The following is a 19,952-nucleotide window of genomic DNA, read 5'->3' as shown; positions in this document are numbered from 1 at the left end:
ATACTTCTTCGATAAGTTAAACACATGAGAAACAATAGCTTGGTAAATACTTAACACTAGTTGCTATTGAGTGAATTAATAAAAGCAAACAGTGCAAAATGGCGTTAGAAACTGATGCATCACTCTTCAGTGCAATCTTAATTCTAGTGACCGGGTATTGATGCCGGTGGAATTGCAATCGATTGGGCCAAGAATGGAAATGAAGGTATCTTGGTGGAGACTTGCGTTACAAGCAACTATGATTTTCTGAACATGGCCTTTCTTCCAATGTTTTGAAAGCAAGTCAACCTCTTGCTGGCCTTTGTAATCCATACCGCAACGGCTGCACCAGTCTAAGCGCCGACATTAAATCCTGTCAAGCAAAAGGAATCAAAGTGAGGAGTGAAGCTTTCGATCTTTGGACAACTTCTTCGGGGGGGACAATCATCCTCTCGCTCGCTTGCTGACGCCTCTAATTTGGATGGAATTGATTTTGATATTGGAGGAGGCACAAATCAGCATTCGGATGATCTTGCAAGGCAAGAAAATGTACTTAACAGCAGTTACGCAATGTCCTTACCCTGATGCTTGGATTAAGGGTGCCTTAAAACGGGTCCATTCGATTGCGTTTTGGTCCAATTTTACAACACATCCTCCATGCCAATACTCATCTAGAGACCTTGGAAATCTTGAAAGTGCATGGAATCACTGGACTTCATACATATATTCCTCCTACCAAAATTTTCTTGGGACTTCCTGCTGCTCGTGCAGGAGCTGGAATTGGCATTACTCCCGTGGCTGTTCTTACTTCAAAATTGCTTCTTGCCATTGAATGTTCTGCTAAATATGGATGCGTAAAGTTGTGGTTCAAGTACTGTGATGATCAAATTGGATATCAGTGCCTCTATTATAAACGATGTACATATTGTTCTGTGCTACAATATGTAACACATGCTGTTATTTTTATAAGTGTTCATAATTTTGTAGATAGTATTATAACCTAGAATATATTGGGACCCTTAACATACATTTTATAATACTACTAGAAACATGTTGAGGTCAAGAAAGAGGAAAGAGTAGCTCGAATTGCCTGCTGTAGCCCAATGGCTAACACATGCTATCGCGTCACGCCTTTTTATCCCTCATGCGCCTTTGAACTTCTGCTATGCTTCCACATAAAAAAAAAAAGAATATTATATTTCCTTTTCGATTGTGGTCGCAATTTCACATCATTTTAGCCCTACCAAAGAGAAAATCACGACAGCTGGTTTCCTTATAATGACAGGATTATCCTCGTACCTACAGGCGATCAGGTTATATGATATGTCTTGCAATTTTTTTATGAGGTGAGATAAATTTGAAGGAAAGTAAGTAAAATTAATAATTGTTATAGTTAAAGAAAAATGGCCTCTTTTTTTTTTTTTTTTGTGTCAATGAAGCTGATTCGTTACAGCTACATATTAACGTCCACATCTGGAGGGTGGGAAGATACCTTTCGCCGATCTTCTCGAGGGCCAACTATAGACGATTCCCAATATAAAATTTGAAACTACAAAATATCTTCGCTACTGGAAAATAAAATATATTTACTCAATAGATTATCAAACAAGATCTCTTAAAATATAATATAAACGAAGAATGGGAAAGAAAAAGAAAGATTATAACTAAAACAGGGGAGAATTAATGGCGGTATCATGGGCGGGGGCAGGCAGACATATTTGAAAGAGTCTCACATGGATGTGCAGTAATGCAGGTACTTGCCATGCCATTTTCACGAGGAATAGTTGTAAAAGACGTTACGTGCTGCTCGCGTTGGCTGTAGCCTATAGGCTTAAAATATTCAGTTACTGTCTTTTCACCGTCACAGAGCAAATCTCTGTTCTAAATCTGGAAAATATACAGCTGTAAATTACCAAACATGACATTTTCTTAGTAAATTGCCAAACATGACATTATCTTTTCCCAACTGACTAATAAGACTTTTTTCTTTTTTTGAGAGGGACTAATGAGACTTTTTGGTTACGTGCGTTGGTTCTCAAGAATCAAGATCATCGATGCGAGCTTCCAGGTGAGGGATATATAGCGTAAGTGTTGGCAAGCACTCTGCCCACACGTTTTATTGGCCTCTCCAAATCAGCATATTCGCATTTCCGATTTTCTACAACGTAAATCAATAAATTAACCGAGTGAATATAATGGGTTAAATGGAAGATTAAATTTTACTTCCAACAACATATTCGTGATTGTTGAGAAGACAAACATCCGACATTTTAAATTTTTCTTATAAAGTAAAAAATAGAAAACATTACTTAAATTTGGCTGGCTCCCTTCATTAAAACGGTGGTTTTACAAAATAGTTGAAATTTAATTGTAAAAATGAGTACTTTGGATTTAACTATCTCAAGGACGGATTCAAAAACAAAAAAAAGAAAAAGAAAAAGAAGATAAAGGGTATTTCAGGGAATAACTGTGAAATTTAATAATTTTGTCTGTCAATAGGCTGACAGCGCAGGTACAAATGTGGAATCACTTTTCACAATGCAGGCGATTATTATTCCGGAAAAAAATATCTCCAACGCAGTCGATTAATATTCCGGAAAAATATCTCCAAAACGCGTCCGGAAGACTACGACGACAGCGTGTGCTGCCACAGGCTGACAAACTGTTGGCCCACTTCTTAAAAACATGATTGAGGTTTTGCTTAAAAGAAAAGGTTTTTTTTTTTTTTTTGACCTTTTATAATAAGAAAAAAGGTTATTTGGTTGATAGGACTAATAACATCCGCTTCCTAACTTTTTATGTATTTCCATCAAAGACATTAGTTTATTTATCTGTATCAAATAGGTCCACACTTAAAAATCCCTAGAACTAGAATGCTCTCAAAATCCGTAAAGCAATTTGAACATATGGTAGGATTAGTATTTTACAATTAGGACGGTGTGCTAGAAACTTTGAATTAAGATGTAGGATGATTAATTAATAAATGAAATATATGAATTCAGTTTAAATAATAACGTAATCACATAAATTTATAAATTGTATCGTATATTTATACTAATTAAAATTCAACTTTTAAGAGATTTATTCAATATAAATAAAAGAAGCATACCCTTATTTGGTTAAACATAATAAAAAAAGGGAGCGGAATGTTATTATCTACATATGATTACTGTTAACCGCACGAAGATAACTTGGAGGGTTAAAACAAGCGAATGGCGACGACCTCAACTTTACTCAACACGTATCCTACCACGAAACATACCAAAATGACCGTTTAGCCGCAACCCTCGCTGATAAAGAGCCCAAAAATATTATCATAAAAAACGCTCCGAAGAAACACAGAGAGGGAAAAAATAAAAATAGAGATCTCAAAAACCGAAAGCAAACCAAATCATCACATCCCTTGCTATTTCACTTTGAGCAAAACTTGCGGGATTTTCTTGATTTGATTTTGCTTCCCAGGTGGCATAACCTATCTTCCCCCACAACACTTTCCAATTTTTCAATCTGCTGCCTTAATGGAGGCCGAGAAAAAATACATAACGGCTGAAGAGCTTAGAACCCACAACAAGGCAGAAGATTTGTGGATCTCTATACAGGGGAAAGTTTACGACGTTACAGAATGGGCAAAACAACATCCTGGCGGCGACGTTCCGCTCTTGAATTTGGCTGGCCAAGATGTTACCGATGCGTTTATAGCGTATCATCCAGGAACCGCTTGGCAATATCTTGATAAACTTTTTACAGGCTATTATGTTCAAGATTTCGAAGTATCTGAAATCTCAAAAGATTACAGGAGACTGTACATTGAGTTTGCCAAACAGGGTATGTTTGAAAAGAAACAACACGTGGCATCCTGTGCCCTTACATGTGTAGCATTGATGTTTGTTGTTGTGGTTTATGGCGTTTTGTGCTGTGAGAGCGTCTGGGCTCATTTGGGTTCAGGCATGTTGTTGGGGTTTCTTTGGATTCAAAGTGCTTATGTTGGTCACGATTCCGGGCATTATCAGGTTATGACAAGTCCTAAGTTTAACAAAATTGCTCAGCTTATTTCAGGAAATTGTTTAACAGGAATCAGCATTGCTTGGTGGAAGTGGACTCACAATGCCCACCACATTGCTTGCAACAGCCTTGATTACGATCCAGATCTTCAACACATCCCAGTTTTTGCGGTATCTACGCGTTTATTTAATTCAATTACATCTGTCTTCTATGGTAGAAAATTAGATTTCGATCCTGTCGCTAGATTCCTTGTGAGTTACCAGCATTGGACATTTTACCCTGTTATGTGTGTGGCCAGAGTAAATTTATATTTACAGACACTTTTGTTATTGTTTTCAAAGCGTAAGGTCCCAGATAGAGCCTTGAACATCATGGGTACTCTTGTCTTTTGGACTTGGTTCCCACTTCTAGTTTCATATCTACCAAACTGGCCTGAAAGGGTGATGTTTGTGATGGCAAGTTTTACTGTCACGGCCATCCAACACATTCAGTTTTGTTTAAACCACTTTGCTGCAAATGTGTATCTTGGTCCGCCTAAAGGGAATGACTGGTTTGAGAAGCAAACAAGTGGGACATTGGATATTGCTTGCTCATCTTGGATGGATTGGTTTCATGGTGGGTTGCAGTTTCAGCTAGAGCATCATTTGTTTCCAAGGTTGCCAAGGTGCCAATTGAGGAAGATTTCGCCGGTGGTGAGGGATCTTTGCAAGAAGCACAATATGCCTTACAGAAGTTTGTCCTTCTTTGAGGCCAATGTGTGGACCATTAGGACTCTGAGGGGTGCTGCTCTGCAAGCTCGGGACCTCACAAACCCTGTCCCCAAGAATTTGCTTTGGGAAGCTCTTAATACTCATGGCTGAGTTGTGTTTTTCTTTTTTTAATATATAAAATACATTAACAGATGCCTATCGAGATTTTATAGCCACAAGTTATTTTGCCCCCAACGAATATTTTTTTGGCTCTTGATTTGGCCTCTTGGCTTGGGGTCGTCATTCGTATAGGATGATGAATAAATGCTCTTTCTAGCAATATTTTTTTATTCACAGTTGTAATCAGATAATGACTCGCGGATTCAATTAAGCCTCTCTTTTTTTTTTTTTTTTTGCCCCTTTCTGTGTTTATTTTACCATGTTGGAGAGTGTATTACGAATCTCATTGGCACGGAAGATGTGTCTTATCAGCATCGTATTCTATTATGTCAGATTTTAAGCTAGCCTGTTGCAATGACTTATCCTTTGGACTTACAGAATCCAGGTAACGTTAACAAGAATGCCATTTTGCTAAGTTTGTACACATAAATCACACTAGTCAGAAAACAGGCCATTTTCTTTTGTGTTTCCTTAATGAGCCATGCCATGTGAATTTGGTTTTTTTGGATCGCAAAGCCCTGAAGGCTAATGATCGATGGTCACCCAAGCATGAAGGCTATACATGACATATAAGCCTAGAGGGAGTGACTTCCTGAAAAGCCCATTTTTAATACGTAGGGCCAAATAAAATAAAAAGGTATTATAATAACAAAAGTCTCACTTTTCTAACAACCCTCCATTTTTTTTTACTTTATTCTGACCTTCTCCGAATAAAAAATAAGCCTTCAAAATGCCCACTCTGTTTTCTCCATCTTTTTGGCTTTTCGCGCAATGTCAAAACTCAAAACCTGAACAGAAGAATTAGCAAATTCAAGTTGCGTTCAATTTTACTACTAAAATTCCTTTCTTTGGATTGTTGAAAAGAAATAAAGAATTCCCTTTACAAAACCAAGGTTCAATCACTCTCTTTACAACATTAAAAAAAAAAAAAAACACTCTCTTTATTTTAATAGTTTTACAGTACAGGACAGATTAAGATATAAGAAATATAATTTTCAATATATATAAGACTAAAATACACTGTTTAAAATCTTTTTTTTTTTAACTCATCCTTTGTTGTAATAAAGTATAAAATTCTCTTATCATAAAATTACCACTCTTTATCCATATAATGCATAATTAATATTGAGTTTGATTATATATGCAATTGTAATTGAATATATACACATTTATCTCCAATATTGTCTTATCATTTCATCTTTTTATTTCTTATAATTTATTGAAGTTAGTATAAAAACTTTGTCTGGTTAGTTGTATTTGAATTCTAAAGCAAGTACTAGGGCTTAAAAATTAATATGGCTTTGCACAACCTCACTCAAAAAAAAAAAAAGTACAGATTTTTTTTCCAATAAATAAAAGTTGATAAGTTAGAAGATTCAATGACTATGAATAATTTTGGAATTTAATTGAACTGAGGTTATAAAATTAGTGCATAATTTATGGATGGAGTTATTTGAACACGTTGAACCCATTATGAAAATATAAGAATCATAATTTCCCATACAAACCCCTCTTTTTAATTAAAAAATAATAATCAATTGCATGAGTCTTCATCAACATATTGTCTAAACAAAACTATAAATTTATTCTTCACAAGTCTTAACAGTCACTAAACAAGATATTAATAGAAAAATCATTGTTTTGCAAAAGTTAAGGCTTCCAAGTTCAGTTCGAAATATAGAAGGCCTGGGGCCTAGGGCCTTGGGCCATGTTGCGCAGCGATAGCGAAGAGGTTCGGATGGATTCAGAACGGAAATAACAAGATGAAGTGAAATCCACTTCAATAAATATCTCGTTTATATAATTGATAGGTGGGGCTGTTTGCACCTTATAAAGGACTCTCTATTTTTTATCGCCTGAATATTCTTTTACGAAATCACTGATAAGGACACTACAAATTGAATTTAAAAAATAAAAATAATTTACACAACCATTTATCACAAACCCTAAATTTTTATTGACAAATTCATCACTAAGGTATTATATAAACTCGAAAACAACATTGTATATCTCGCCATTTGATGCACAGAACAACAATCTAATGCTTCCTGCAAATAAGCTTAGTTTAAACTTTAATGTACAATATCTCACAAATTATGTTTATTAACACACACACACATGCACGCAAAATCAAAATAATAATAATAATAATATGTATGCAATGTTTGGCCCAGGGATTAGGCATTCTGAAAATTAATTGCAAGGAATAAGGATTCAAAGAAAAAATGCTAAACATAGATGAATTGATTAAATACATGAAATACTAAACTTAAAGTTTAAGAATAATGGATTCAAAAGAAAAAAAAAAGTTAAATATAGATGAAACAATTATACTTGAAATTTTAAAATTTTAAGGAAAACTAAAAATTTTTATGTTGTATTTACTTACTGAAGCGGGAGTGAGAAATGTAGATTCTTTTCACTCAAGTGTTTACTTATTTAAGGAGAGAAGTGAGAATCCAACTCCTAGCTCTTTTTTTTTTTTAATCCTTTCTTTATTAAATGTAATATAATTATATTTTTTAAAATAAAATAATGTTACAATTACCTAAAAATAATAATATTATATTTATTTGAATAATATTATTTAATAATATTACATTTATTAAAATGATAATTTATTTAATCTAAGTTAGAATTGTTTTAAAATAATATTACTATATATTTATTTAATTTTAATAGTATTATATTTAGTTAATGTTAATAATTAATAATAATTAGTTTATTCTTAGAAAATTTTAATTTTGTACTATATTATTAATAATAATGTTTCATGTGTTGCTAATTTTTAATCTACATAATTAAAATTAATAAAAAATTATGATTTACATAATTAAGAATATTAATAATTATTATTGACTAATATAATTAAAATGCCAACCCCTAAATAAGATTTATCAAACTTTTAAATGATTCTTTTCACATGTACATATCTCTTTAATCCATTCCATTTGGATTAGTTTCTTTTCATATCTACAAATCTCTTTGGCCCATTGCATTTAGGTTAATTTATTTTAAGGAGATTGTCAATTTTCCCCTATTAAATTAATAAATATCACTTACTCTCTTATTGTAGTATTATTTTCATAATACCCAATAACCTCCTAGTATCATAATTTTAAAATATTACCTTTATGAAATATATTTTTATTTATGTTTATTGTAAATTAAATATAAATAAATAAACAGTCAAAATAAGAAATATAAGTTTTGGTGTGAATAAAAATTAATAATAAGATTTTTTGTTCTTTTGTTACCTTTTTAAATAAATTTTCTTGTAATAAATATATATTTTACATTTTCAAAATCAAATATCAAGTAAATGACCCATTCGCTCATCTTTTCATTTAAATTTTTTGGGCCAAGGGCTTATTGAATATTAAGAAAAAATAAAAAGTAAAGGGTATATGGTATACTTTTGTTAACCTAAATGATCTTACAACCGTTGATTTTGATGATAAGAAGCAATATAATAAAAAACACTTTTGAATCTTGTTAATTCTTAAATGTCAAACGTCAGTCATATGAGATCAAGCTCAAAGGACTCAACTCAAGGACATGTTTATCAAGTTGAGACTCAAGCTCAAGACACTAGCTTAGGTGATATATTTATTTTAATTATTCATGTAAAGTTAGTTTGTCTATATTTGTGCATAATTAGCAACTGTGAGTTCAAAAGTTTTTTATGTGTTGCATTCACCAAAATTATTGACTTTTTTATTATATTGTGGTTCGTTGATAAATGTGCTTTCAAAATATTGAAGAAAAATGAAGGATAAATGTTTTATCAAAATGAATATCTTTTATATATATGAATTGATTTAGAAACGTCTTGAAAGATTTTAAGGTGTCAAAATATATAAAAAGTTTATATGGTCTTAATATTATTTTCTAAAAATCTGTAAAAGGACCTATTTGATAATGTTTCAAAATTTTAGGTGCTTAATAGTTGTAAAAAAGTTTAGGTCAAACTACAAGTATGGTAAAAGCCCAAAGTTATTAGTCGGTTATTAAAAGCGGCTAATCAACTTGCTTTTTAGTAAAAAAATCGGTGAGTCAGTTCAGATAAAAGTGGCTAATTGGTTTCATGCTGATTTTGAGTTTTATTTCCTAATAGCTAGTTTTCACTTAAATATATGTAAACTCATTTTTTTATCAATTAGAATGGTTATTAAGTACGAAACTGTCTCTCTCAACTATGAAAAACTCCTGTGACTAATTTTTTTAAAAAAAATATTACTTAACTAACACTCTATTCTTTTTATATTTTTAATTTCACAAATTATCTTCAATTTATTCAGATATATTCTTTTAGTTACGAATAATTAGTATCATTAACTAAGTGCTTATTTGGTATGACTTATATAATGACCATAAGTGCTTATTTAATCTTATAAGCTCTTATTGTAATTTTTGTTGTTGTTTGGTTATTTTTCTAATAGAGCTTTTAAAACTTAAATGAGCTATTTTACCTCTACTAGCAAAAACATAAATTTTGAGCTTTTTAGAGTAGAGGTTGAAAAGATTTTTTTAAATGTCAAAATATATAAAATATCATTTACTTATTTAACAATCTTATTTATTGTTTTCATAACACAAACTTAAAAAATTTACCTATTAAAGTAATTTCATAAATTTTTAATAAAAGTTTTATTAACAACTAAACAACTAAATTTTTTTTAGTAAAACTCTATTTACAAAAGCTCTACTAACAAAAGTTCTACTTAAATAAGTTATACTTGAAAAGTTGTACCAAATGGATCCTAAGAGGAAGAACACCCTATTTAAAAATGAACATAAAAATATTTTTATTAGTCATAAAAGTTAATAAACATCAAGAAATTGATTTTTACCAAATACAAAAGATAATGAATATAAAGAAAAAAAAATGTTTTATATGGTAAGTATGAAATATAAATCATGATATATTAACAAAGGAAAAAAATAAATTCAAAAGAGAATAAAATTGAATGTTTAGTTTGCGAATACTAAAGAAAGAATATGTAATTATAAGGTAGAGAGAGAAAGTGGTCAGCGAAAGATAATTTTGAAATTTGAAATTTTTAATAATAAAGTTATTTGTTAAAATGAGCGTGGAGAGGAATTTTGGTGGATTCAAAAAGAATTTTTTGTTCCTGGTTTTTTTCGAAAAATTTTGTTCTAGTTCATCCCTACTACTACTAGTAAGAGGAGTGCTAGCGACACCCGCTCATATGATTCGACTGTCACACTTGCTTCCTTTTAAATAGGACATCTGTCATCTTGTTGTTGTTGGTTTTTTTTTTTTTTTTGATGAGGGTTCCTCTTGCTTTGATTATTGTACATATTTAACTCATCTCACTTTTTTTTCTTTTTTTTTTTAATTTAAAAAATCATATCACTTTAAAGACACCTTTACCTTTTAAGTTCTTTTCCTTAAACCCACCGAATCATCAGTCACTTCCAGCATTTTTATTTTTTAACACATTTCAATCCTACTTTTTTAGTTTAAAACATCTATTATTTGTATTCTATTTTTTCTCTCGTGAGATTCCTCTTCTTTGCTCCTTATTTGCATTTGATAAGCAAATTCAAGCCTGCATGTTGCAAAAACTAGATTAATAGATTAGTAAAAAATGAATGCATCAAATTCTTTATCCCAACAAGTGGTAAGCAAATCTTTTTTTTTTTTTTTTGATAATTGTAACGAGCATATCTAAAATTTTTAACACTCTTTTTTAACATTAACATTTGTGTATAAAATTTTTAATGGAGAAAATCTGAATTCTTGACATCAATACTTATTAATTCAATTTAGTAGAAGAGAATCTTTTAAAAAAATATATATATGCTGGAAGTGAACTGATAGTTGGTATGTCTAAGAAAAAAAAAAAATTGAAGATAAGGGTCAAGTGATAAATATGGTCTTGTAATTTTTTAAATTAATAAAAATGATGAGTTAAATCTGCACAACAATCTAAATAAGAAAACACGTGTGAAAAGCGAGTGGGACGGTCGGTCCTAGCACTCCTACTAGAGGAGAAACAAAAGAAGCCTAAAAGGGCAGTATCATCACTTTAATTGGCTACTACCCATAACAGACAAAGACTCGACCACACAGGATCAGTTTCCAATCTAAGGCAATCATTGACAAATACCACTGGCCAATAAGATATTTTCTAATTTCAATCAGCTTCTGATAATCCCAATTATCCAAAAGCATAATCCTATTATCCGAACAGATATCCCTCCATCCCTCAATTTCTCGCTTTACCCTAACAGAAAATTGGAGGAAAAAAAAAAAAAAAAATTGAACGAAGAAACGCGCTAATTCAATTTCCCGGGAAAATGGCACCTCTCCTTTTAACTTCTCTCTAATATCATCTCAATAATCAAGCCCTAAATTTTGATATAAATATTTTTTAATGGCCTTTCTCGTCTCTCCTCCAGAATTCTCGACCAAAATCTTCTTCAACCCTAACCCTCATTCTACAAGTCAAAAGAGTCTCTCAGTTTTGAGCAATCACGAGAAATTAGGCTCTAGGGCTAGGGTTAGGGTATCTGGAATTTCGGAAGTGGGTCGAAATGTTCGGTTGTATGGACAATTTTCGGCTCCGGTGAAGCCGAGCAAAGAAGAAGAAGAAAAGCACAATTATTATGTTAACATGGGCTACGCGATTCGGACTTTACGAGAAGAGTTTCCAGCTCTCTTTTATAGGGAGCTCAGTTTCGACATCTACAGGTTTTACTTCGTTTCGTTTATCAGCGATGGCCATGAACAAATTCTTTTCTGTTTTAATTTTAATGATAGCGCGGTAGCAAATTGCTTTAGTGTCTATTTGTTTTGGATGTATAGTGGAATAATCAACGAATGCTTGTGATTTCAATTTTGTGATAGGACTTTACCTACAAGAAAATAAATAAATAAAATAAAATAAAAAGGATAGAAATTAGAAAAGAGGTGATCTCTTGGAGGGATCTTCCTCCAATTTGTCAAAAGACTTATTTTTTTCTTGATCACTTGAATGTAAAAGCCCAGGACATCACTGGAAATACTAAACCTACAAGTAAAACATACTAATAATGGAAATCCTATAAACCAAGAAAACACTCATTCTAAAAATTAAAAATCTGAATCCTAATGGAATTCTAATATTTTGACGCTCATGATCAAGATGGCTAGCTTCAAATTTTTATATGTTAAATGGAAAAAATGATGCCATCAGTTTCAAGTTATGCTTTTTGCATATAGTTTTGTTTGTCTTCAAATATTGATATTCAAAACTAAGGTTCTTTAGCTAGGATTTTTACGACTTTGAAATCTCTGATACCTGGGGATAGGTCAATGGTATTAAGTGTGAGCATATGGATAACATCAGAGGGATTTTAGATGGTTGATTTGTGATTATCAAGTTTGATTGTGTTTCTGCGAGTACGTTTTTCTTTGCAACTGTGTATATGAGACTTGTATATGCAGCGCTGAAGGATGAGGAATTCAGTGCCTTTTTTGGTCGTGCCAAATCACCTTGATGATAATTACATGCATGTAACTTTTTCGTGTATGGGTATGGTGTTCTTTCAGAGGTTTGCTTGTTTCATTTAGTTTCATTTTACCTATTAATGTTCCTTGCTTTTCTGTAAATGTGTCAGCAAGTGCTGTATTGAAATGTTGAACATCATTCAGATGTGATGCCATTTAATGGGTGTGTGAAATTATCATGAAACATTGAATTGTGTCCTGATTCTGATTTCATTCTTTCTTTTTGGAAAATTTTGCTAACATTCTGTTTCTTATGTTCAGGGATGATATTGTATTCAAAGATCCTATCAATACTTTTGTTGGCATTGAAAACTATAAATCGATTTTTTGGGCCCTGCGATTCCATGGTAGGATATTTTTCAGGGCATTGTGGCTTGACATCATTAGTGTGTGGCAGCCTCTGGAAAATGTTATAATGGTTCGATGGACTATCCATGGTGTTCCACGAGTCCCTTGGGAGAGTCGTGGTCGATTTGATGGCACTTCAGAGTACAAACTCGACAGGAATGGAAAGATCTATGAACACCGAGTTGACAACATTGCTCTGAATTCTCCTCCTCCAAAGTTCCGTGTACTGGCTGTAGAGGACTTAATCCAATCCATTGGCTGCCCCTCAACCCCAAAGCCTACCTACTTTGAAATTTCATCCTCGGATAGAACTTAGAAGCTAGAATCGCAAAAGGTCCTGCCAAATTTTGGCATATTTTGTGCTATGATTGAACCGAACCAGGCTGAGGTTACTGAGTTTGATGTTGGCATCTTGTTAGTGTCTGATAACTCGGTTTAGATTGCAATATGTAACTGGAATTGACTTGAGGTACAGGGTGACCTGAGTGCTATAAAATTAGCAAGCGTGCACAGATGCACTGTGTGTAGCATGTTGTGTTTAGTTTTCAACCGTGAACAATATTGTATGAGAGTTGTATAAATTAATAAATATTGTACAGTGGAAGTCTAGTGCAAGTTACATCACTCATTGCTATTATATTTGAAGTAGTGATATTTGAACCCTCATTTTATCTCACCAGTCCTCACTTTTTAATTAAATCCTGATATTTTCAAAATTAGTCTTATTAAAAGAATAAAGGATGAGTTTGCTTTGATAATCCAGATCTTGAAAAGATTCATCTGTAAGTAGCAAACTCAGATAAGAAGCATTGAATCATCAAGCCTTCAAGGCTTTTTGGCCCGGTAATAATGAAGGGTAAACATTTAGTGTGGGACAATCTCTCAAATAAAGTTCGAAGAAATTTTAAATTAGAACATTTAGGAGGCAACGATTCGATATTTGAATCTCTTGGTTTTTATTTGATGAAGGGAATTTTGTAGTGTGTTTATCAATTGATAATTGGAATATGTCAGAATTAGAATAGATTGGAATCGAAATTAAGAATAGAAATCAAAATAAATTATTTACTTCAACGGTAGAAATTGAAATCAGAATGAATTTATTTTATCTTGAAATTGGGATAAATAGTTGCAATAGTAAATTGACTTTAGTTGATTATTAGCATTATTTATTATAATAATTATGATTATTGTTATTATTAATAATAATTACTAATGCTATTATTATTAATAGATAATAATAATAGTAATAATTGTTTTATTACTAATTGAGATAAAAAATATTTTTTAATTTTCACTAATGCCACAAGTACTAATTCACTTTTCATTCTCATTATCTATTCTCATTCTAACCTCCCCTTTGGAGTGAAATTCTTATTCCACATTTCCAAATTTATGAGACCTACTCAAATTTTATTCATATTCCCCTCCTTATTTTGGAAATAAACAAATTAATGAATCTTATTTCTTTATTTTTATTTTTTAATTAATAAACACATCATAAAAGTAGTCCTAAAAATAAAATGGATTAATTAAATAATAGGGGCCGTTGAGTTAAATTGTGAAGATAAAATATCACCAGTCACCACCAGGTCTACGGTCTACGGTCTACCAGTCTAGATTTGCATTGTACAATTTTGTTTTTGTGTATTTTGTCGTCCAGTTTTCGAACGACCCCAGCAGTGGGCCGTGATGGGCCTCCAAAATGAAAAAAAGTATTCGCCTTTCTTTGGTGCCCCTTCCCAACTCCACTCCAATGAACGGCTCATCATGACGAAAGATTTTTTTACTCTGTTGTCCGCTTGAGAGCATTGCGCAAGAGGAAAAGGGATCGGATCTCAACACCCATGGATCTTCTTTATCATTGATGCGTGTTGTTGTCACGTACCATCACCGCCACCGCTTCCTTGCTAAAGGCTAAAGGTCCCGTGATTTTGATTACTCCATCTCCATGTCCATTGTCATATGATTTCATGAATCATGACCATCGTGGATGACCTTTCTATTAGATGAATGATCAACATCTTCAAAGAAGAGAAATCTCTGATACAGAATTATTATTCGTTAGAGCCAGCTGGCAAGATGCCGACGTGGATAGCCATAGATTCGATCTGGCAGTTGACGCTTCAGTTGACTAGTAAAGAAAGGGCAATTTGGTGATTATGAATAAAATATTTCAAAATCGACAACAATTGCCGTTTGTCATTTAAAATGAGGAAATGAGGTTTCTGAAACCACCGTCTGTCAACTACCACATTAAAACCCGCCACAATAAAGGTACATTATGCATGTGCTGACTATATTACTAAAGAAAGTCATTTTCCCTTGCTAATAACTCCAAATATTAATTCCCACTTCTCGGAATCGCTTTCACTTCACTCATCATCCTTTCTTAGCCCTCTTTTATTCCTTTCTCTATTATTAGATTAACTATCTCACCAAAACCCAACCTCAAATCTAAATTGTTAATGATAGTAATCTCGTTTGTGAATTATTTTAGTTTTATGATTTGAAACTTTAGGGTTTTGTTTGATCGAGCTGAGAGATGGAAGTGGAGCTACCGAGGCTGGGTAATCGTGCCATGACTTTCGATGAGGTCTCCATGGAGCGTAGCAAAAGCTTCGTCAAAGCTTTGCAGGTTTAGTCTCGTCTATTTATTTGTGTACATTTTGGCCAGATCTGCCATTGGCTTGATTTTTATGCATTCATTGCGTTTCTTGATTTTCAACCTTGTGTGTAATTGATTTTCTTTTCCCTAATAATCTTAACATTGAATATTTTTGTTTTTGTACTTTTTTTCTGTTTTAATCTTTAATTTCTCAGCTATTTAATTAGGACGAGAAAGTTGAAATTGTTTCATTTAAGAGCATTGAAGGTTTGGATGTTTGTATTTATTTCAAAACAATTTAATGGTTAGTGGGGAGCCATAACAACTTTGACTCGGTTGCAAAATCGAATATTACAATAACACTGTTCATTAGGTGGGCTGCTTGTTAGCATGATAAATAGATAAAAAATATTGAAGGTTTTTATGAACAAAGTCTGTCATTGTTAATGGTTCTCCTAACTGATCTTAATTAGTGTCATTTCTGTTGAATGAATCAAAATACTTTGGTTAGTGTTTTATTCTGCATTGAGTGGAATTTTCCAGAGAAGCAAGTTAGTGAGAAGTTAACTGACCCCTTGAATAAAATATTAACTTTATGAGGCCTCTTAAATTTGACTTTTTGAACTAGGATATTAAAAAAAAATTGTCGGGGGAAGCTATCTGATGCAGGAAAATGAAAAAATATACCATGGCCCTTAGAAAATGGCTTGTACTGATATTTGCTGTTGTTTATGAGTGGCCTGTTATTAAATGAACCTGTAAAGATCATATATTCAACATGCTTGGGATCTTTTGATTGGATGCTGTCCTCTCTTTTTATTTGGACTTGACTCTCTTGTAGTATACTCTGTTGAATAATTCCAGCTTGACCAATGTGAACACACTATTTGGATGGAAAACTTTGCTTCCATATAAGTTTAATGATCATGCCATTTTCCTGACAGGAGCTCAAGAACTTAAGACCTCAACTGTATTCAGCTGCAGAATATTGTGAAAAGTCTTATCTTCACAGTGAGCAGAAACAAATGTAAGGCTACTTGATGTAATAATCATCACATGATTTGGTTTCATTGTCAAATTAGTATGAGAGTGAAAAATATCCACCTAGTTGTGTTGTTACAGAGCAAACCCCTTTTTTTTTTTTAGCTTCACAATTAGAGTTATATACATCAATGTCCTTAACAAGATACTGTGTTGATTCTTTCTACGTGGAAACCTTGAGTTAATCATTTGATTACAAAGCATAGAAAATGAACTGCAATATAAAAATGTAAGATTTAATGAAGTAACTTGGAATGGGAGTGCTGCGATGAGGGTTATACCATTTTTTCAGACATTCATGCTTTTAAGAAGTGTTCCCATGGCTTGTATTCTTCTCATTAGTTCTGCATGGTTTTGTGAACTGAACAGTCAGCTTCGGCAATGATTTCCACTGATGTATCTTATTCTTTATGCATGCATCTTTCTATTCTCTCATTGGAAAACTTTTGTGATATTATGCAGGGTACTTGATAACCTAAAAGACTATGCTGTAAGAGCGCTGGTCAATGCTGTTGATCACCTTGGCACTGTGGCTTACAAGTTAACTGACCTTCTTGAGCAGCAAACATCTGATGTCTCAACCATGGAGCTAAGGGTTTCTTGTATGAACCAGGTAAATTTCCCTGAGTGAATATGGTGTTATATGATTAGTAACAAATAAAATCGGCCTGAACTTATTGGATTTGTTGATATTAGAAACTTCTTACATGCCAAACCTACTCAAATAAAGAAGGTCTCCGGCAGCAACAGTTATTGGCGTTCATCCCAAGACATCACAAGCATTACATTTTACCAAGTATGATTAGTTATTTTGGCATTTTTCTAGAACTGCCAAGTGAAATCATAAAATAATTTATATTTTTCATACCTTTCTTATCTTTCTCCTCTTTTGCTTTAACACTCCATGCTAGATTCTGTGAACAAGAAGGTACATTTTAGTCCACGTGTACCAACTGATGCTAGGCAAAATCATTTTTCATCACGTCTTCAACCTACAGGTATAAGGGTTTTGTGAGGGTTACTAGCATCTTTTTCGTCTGACAGGTTTTCTTGTTTAGCTGGGTATGTATCTTATCACTTCTATAAATTCTTTACATTTAGGTATCCCTGCTTCTAAAACTCTTTCCTGGCATTTAGCCTCTGAAACTAAATCCACATCGAAGGGGACTCAGCAGGCTTTGACAAGGTTAGTGTAAAGTTGTTCTTGCATACAAAAAAAAAAAAAACTGCTTTTCTATTTGTATATGGTGTGCGCCCAGTTGCTTTGAGAGCATAAACAAGTCTTTGATAGTTATTTATCTTGCAGCTCTGAAGACCGCAAAACTTCTGGAGTTTTCCATCTGTTGGGTATGTATAAAAGAGAGATACCTTGTACTATCATAATTTAGTACACTTGCTATTTTGCTGATGGTGAATAATACTAGGAAAAGTAATATCTGATATTGGGAACTCTTATTACTGTAGATAATGAAGAGAATAAGCTGACAAAGTCCTCTGCTGTCTCTGCTCAATTATCAAGTGGAGGTCCTGCATCTAGTGCACTTGTGCAATCGTTCGGTGTTGCACGCAGGGTAATGTCAAAATCAACAAGAACCCTGACTTGTCCAGCACTCTTCTAATTGTTTACTTTAGTCAAAACAGGAGTAAATGGAGTTATGCTTAGCGTGATGTTTGTATGAGCTTTTTTGAGTGTGTTAGTGTTTGTTTGGTGATCTTTTGTTCTCCATTTGGTTGGTCAAGGCTTTCTGTATATGTTTCTCATATTCCACATAATGTTTCCATGGAAGTGTCTGAATTATTGTCATGTATAAACTTTTATTGTCGTGATAAATGTTGTCATTCATGTTCCTATTTTTTCCTTTTTAATTGGATTATGCCTGTGAAAATTGTCACTGGTTGGGGCTTATAACAGTTATTCCAACTCAAGTGGGTTATAAGTTCCTGAGTTGGATCCTTAATGTGGGCAGTAATATTGAGCTCAAAACTTAATCCCAAAGTAGATTGAAGGTGATATTTGATTGGCCATAACAAGAGACGCAATCGATATGCACTATTCCATGAGTTAGGAAGTCTACTTTGCTGCTTCAATTTTGATGATCTAAGCAAAATGCTGTTCTTTTTTGGTGGTGCAAAATAGTTTTACATTTCAAGAGCAGAAGAATTTTGAATACTGGAGATATTGCCATGCAGATTTGGTTCCAGATGTGTCTGCACAATCATTATATTGCAACTTGTTGTAGATAGTCTGAAAATAATTATGACTTGGGGGTGTCGGTGGGTTTATATGATCTTGCAAATTTAACTACTGAACTCTATGTAGGGATCTGCTGTGTGCCTGTGCATGTATGAGAGACTATAATTTTTCTTATCTACTATTCAGTTTTGTGCATATTTTATGATCAATTATGCTGTTTTTAAAGTTAAAGATTTCCTATTGAGAGAATTAAGTCAATAGTTATGAGAGATTTTGGATGTCTTCTGCATGTTCTGTACTGCGCGTTTGTTCTCCAATATCTAAATCCCTGTCTAGGCAGGTGAAGGAAAAAAAAACTAGACGAGTAACAATAACATTGTTTTTTGCAGGACGCAATGGAGGGTAACAAAACTTTGGCACCATTTAGATCATTTGACAACCCAAGGCGTGAGATTGTACGTGCCCCTGTTCGCAGCAAAAGTGTGCTATCAGCTTTCTTTGTTAAACAGAAAACGTCTAAGCTGAAGGCTGGTTATGTCTCATGAATACTTATCAAGGCAAGTCAAACATGTCAATTAGGAGAAGTTGCCATCAGTTATCATCTCATATGATTGTTGATAGCGAGCTAGCTAATGTCAATCATCTCATATGATTGTTGATAATGAGCTGGTTTAATCAATTATTGTTTCTTCTACTCCAATCTTTTTCTCTTGGTGGCGTAATAATTGAGCAAATTGTGTATAAACTCCCATAATGAAGATCATTAACATGTCTGCTCACTGTATTGTAGCTCTGGTAAATGATTGTTGAAATCTAGTTGTGTAGATTACCAAACTCTTTCAACTGTCCAACATATATTTGTAATGATTTAGGTGATGTTGATAATGCCAGTGATGAAGCTTGTAAACTATGCACCTCTTTCATTATGCTTATTTTATTTTATTTCCAGATCTCAAGAGGACATGTGAGTACTGATGAGGGCTGGAGATGAACTAGCCACCATAAATATGACTAGAATTGTTTGTTATTTCTGTATCTCAGGCATGTGTTTGCAGTACATATTGCATCTGTACTCACATGGGGACCCAACCAAAATGAAGATTGAAGAACTAGGTTACCTTTAAGTTAGATTCTACAGTTCTGGTCTGTATGTATAGAAGAAGATTAGGTTGCATTCTATCACTGAAAATTGAATATCTTATTATTTACATAAGAATCTGAAATCCTTTTAAGGCCCAATTTGATAGTAAGATGTTGTAGTTTAAAAGTCATAGTTGTTGTAAAATAAAATAAATAGTTGTTGTAAAATAAAATAAATAAAAGTTGCTAGTATGCGATAATTATAAATTATTAATGATAATTATGATAAAAATAATCAAAATATTATAAGTT

At 32.9% G+C, this 19,952-nt stretch overlaps 3 protein-coding genes and 1 pseudogene across 4 annotated transcripts; all 4 read left to right on the top strand.

The window, feature by feature from the left end:
* The first annotated feature begins 76 nt into the window (after nt 1-76).
* Nucleotides 77-983, top strand: LOC112100025 (annotated as a pseudogene).
* Nucleotides 984-3,247: 2,264 nt separating this feature from the next.
* LOC18045875 (delta(8)-fatty-acid desaturase 2) lies at nt 3,248-5,079 on the top strand. The gene has a single exon (XM_006444863.2). The coding sequence runs from the start codon at nt 3,498-3,500 to the stop codon at nt 4,839-4,841; it is 1,344 nt and encodes a 447-aa protein (XP_006444926.1). The 5' UTR covers nt 3,248-3,497; the 3' UTR covers nt 4,842-5,079.
* Nucleotides 5,080-10,935: 5,856 nt separating this feature from the next.
* Nucleotides 10,936-13,326, top strand: LOC18045874. Its single transcript, XM_006444862.2, has 2 exons — nt 10,936-11,571; nt 12,631-13,326. The coding sequence occupies exons 1-2, from the start codon at nt 11,255-11,257 to the stop codon at nt 13,031-13,033; spliced, it is 720 nt and encodes a 239-aa protein (XP_006444925.1). The 5' UTR covers nt 10,936-11,254; the 3' UTR covers nt 13,034-13,326.
* A 1,151-nt stretch (nt 13,327-14,477) lies between these two features.
* LOC18045872 (protein ABIL1) lies at nt 14,478-19,587 on the top strand. Of its 2 annotated transcripts, none has more exons than XM_006444859.2 (10): nt 14,478-15,355; nt 16,270-16,352; nt 16,829-16,979; nt 17,063-17,162; nt 17,278-17,364; nt 17,468-17,552; nt 17,673-17,713; nt 17,831-17,937; nt 18,950-19,117; nt 19,510-19,587. In XM_006444859.2, exons 1-9 carry the CDS (start codon nt 15,263-15,265, stop codon nt 19,103-19,105), a joined length of 903 nt encoding a protein of 300 aa, XP_006444922.1. In that variant the 5' UTR covers nt 14,478-15,262; the 3' UTR covers nt 19,106-19,117; nt 19,510-19,587. The 2 variants fall into 2 exon arrangements, with proteins under 2 accessions (XP_006444922.1, XP_024044742.1); XM_024188974.1 differs by lacking the exon at nt 19,510-19,587 and having other exon boundaries at nt 14,478-14,994; nt 15,239-15,355; nt 18,950-19,503.
* Nucleotides 19,588-19,952: the final 365 nt, after the last annotated feature.

Source organism: Citrus clementina, unplaced genomic scaffold (assembly GCF_000493195.1).
Source record: "Citrus clementina cultivar Clemenules unplaced genomic scaffold, Citrus_clementina_v1.0 scaffold_3, whole genome shotgun sequence".
Taxonomy (NCBI): Eukaryota; Viridiplantae; Streptophyta; class Magnoliopsida; order Sapindales; family Rutaceae; genus Citrus; species Citrus x clementina.
The sequence above is the reverse complement of the archived record's forward strand: the minus strand, read 5'-3'. Positions and strand labels throughout refer to the sequence as shown.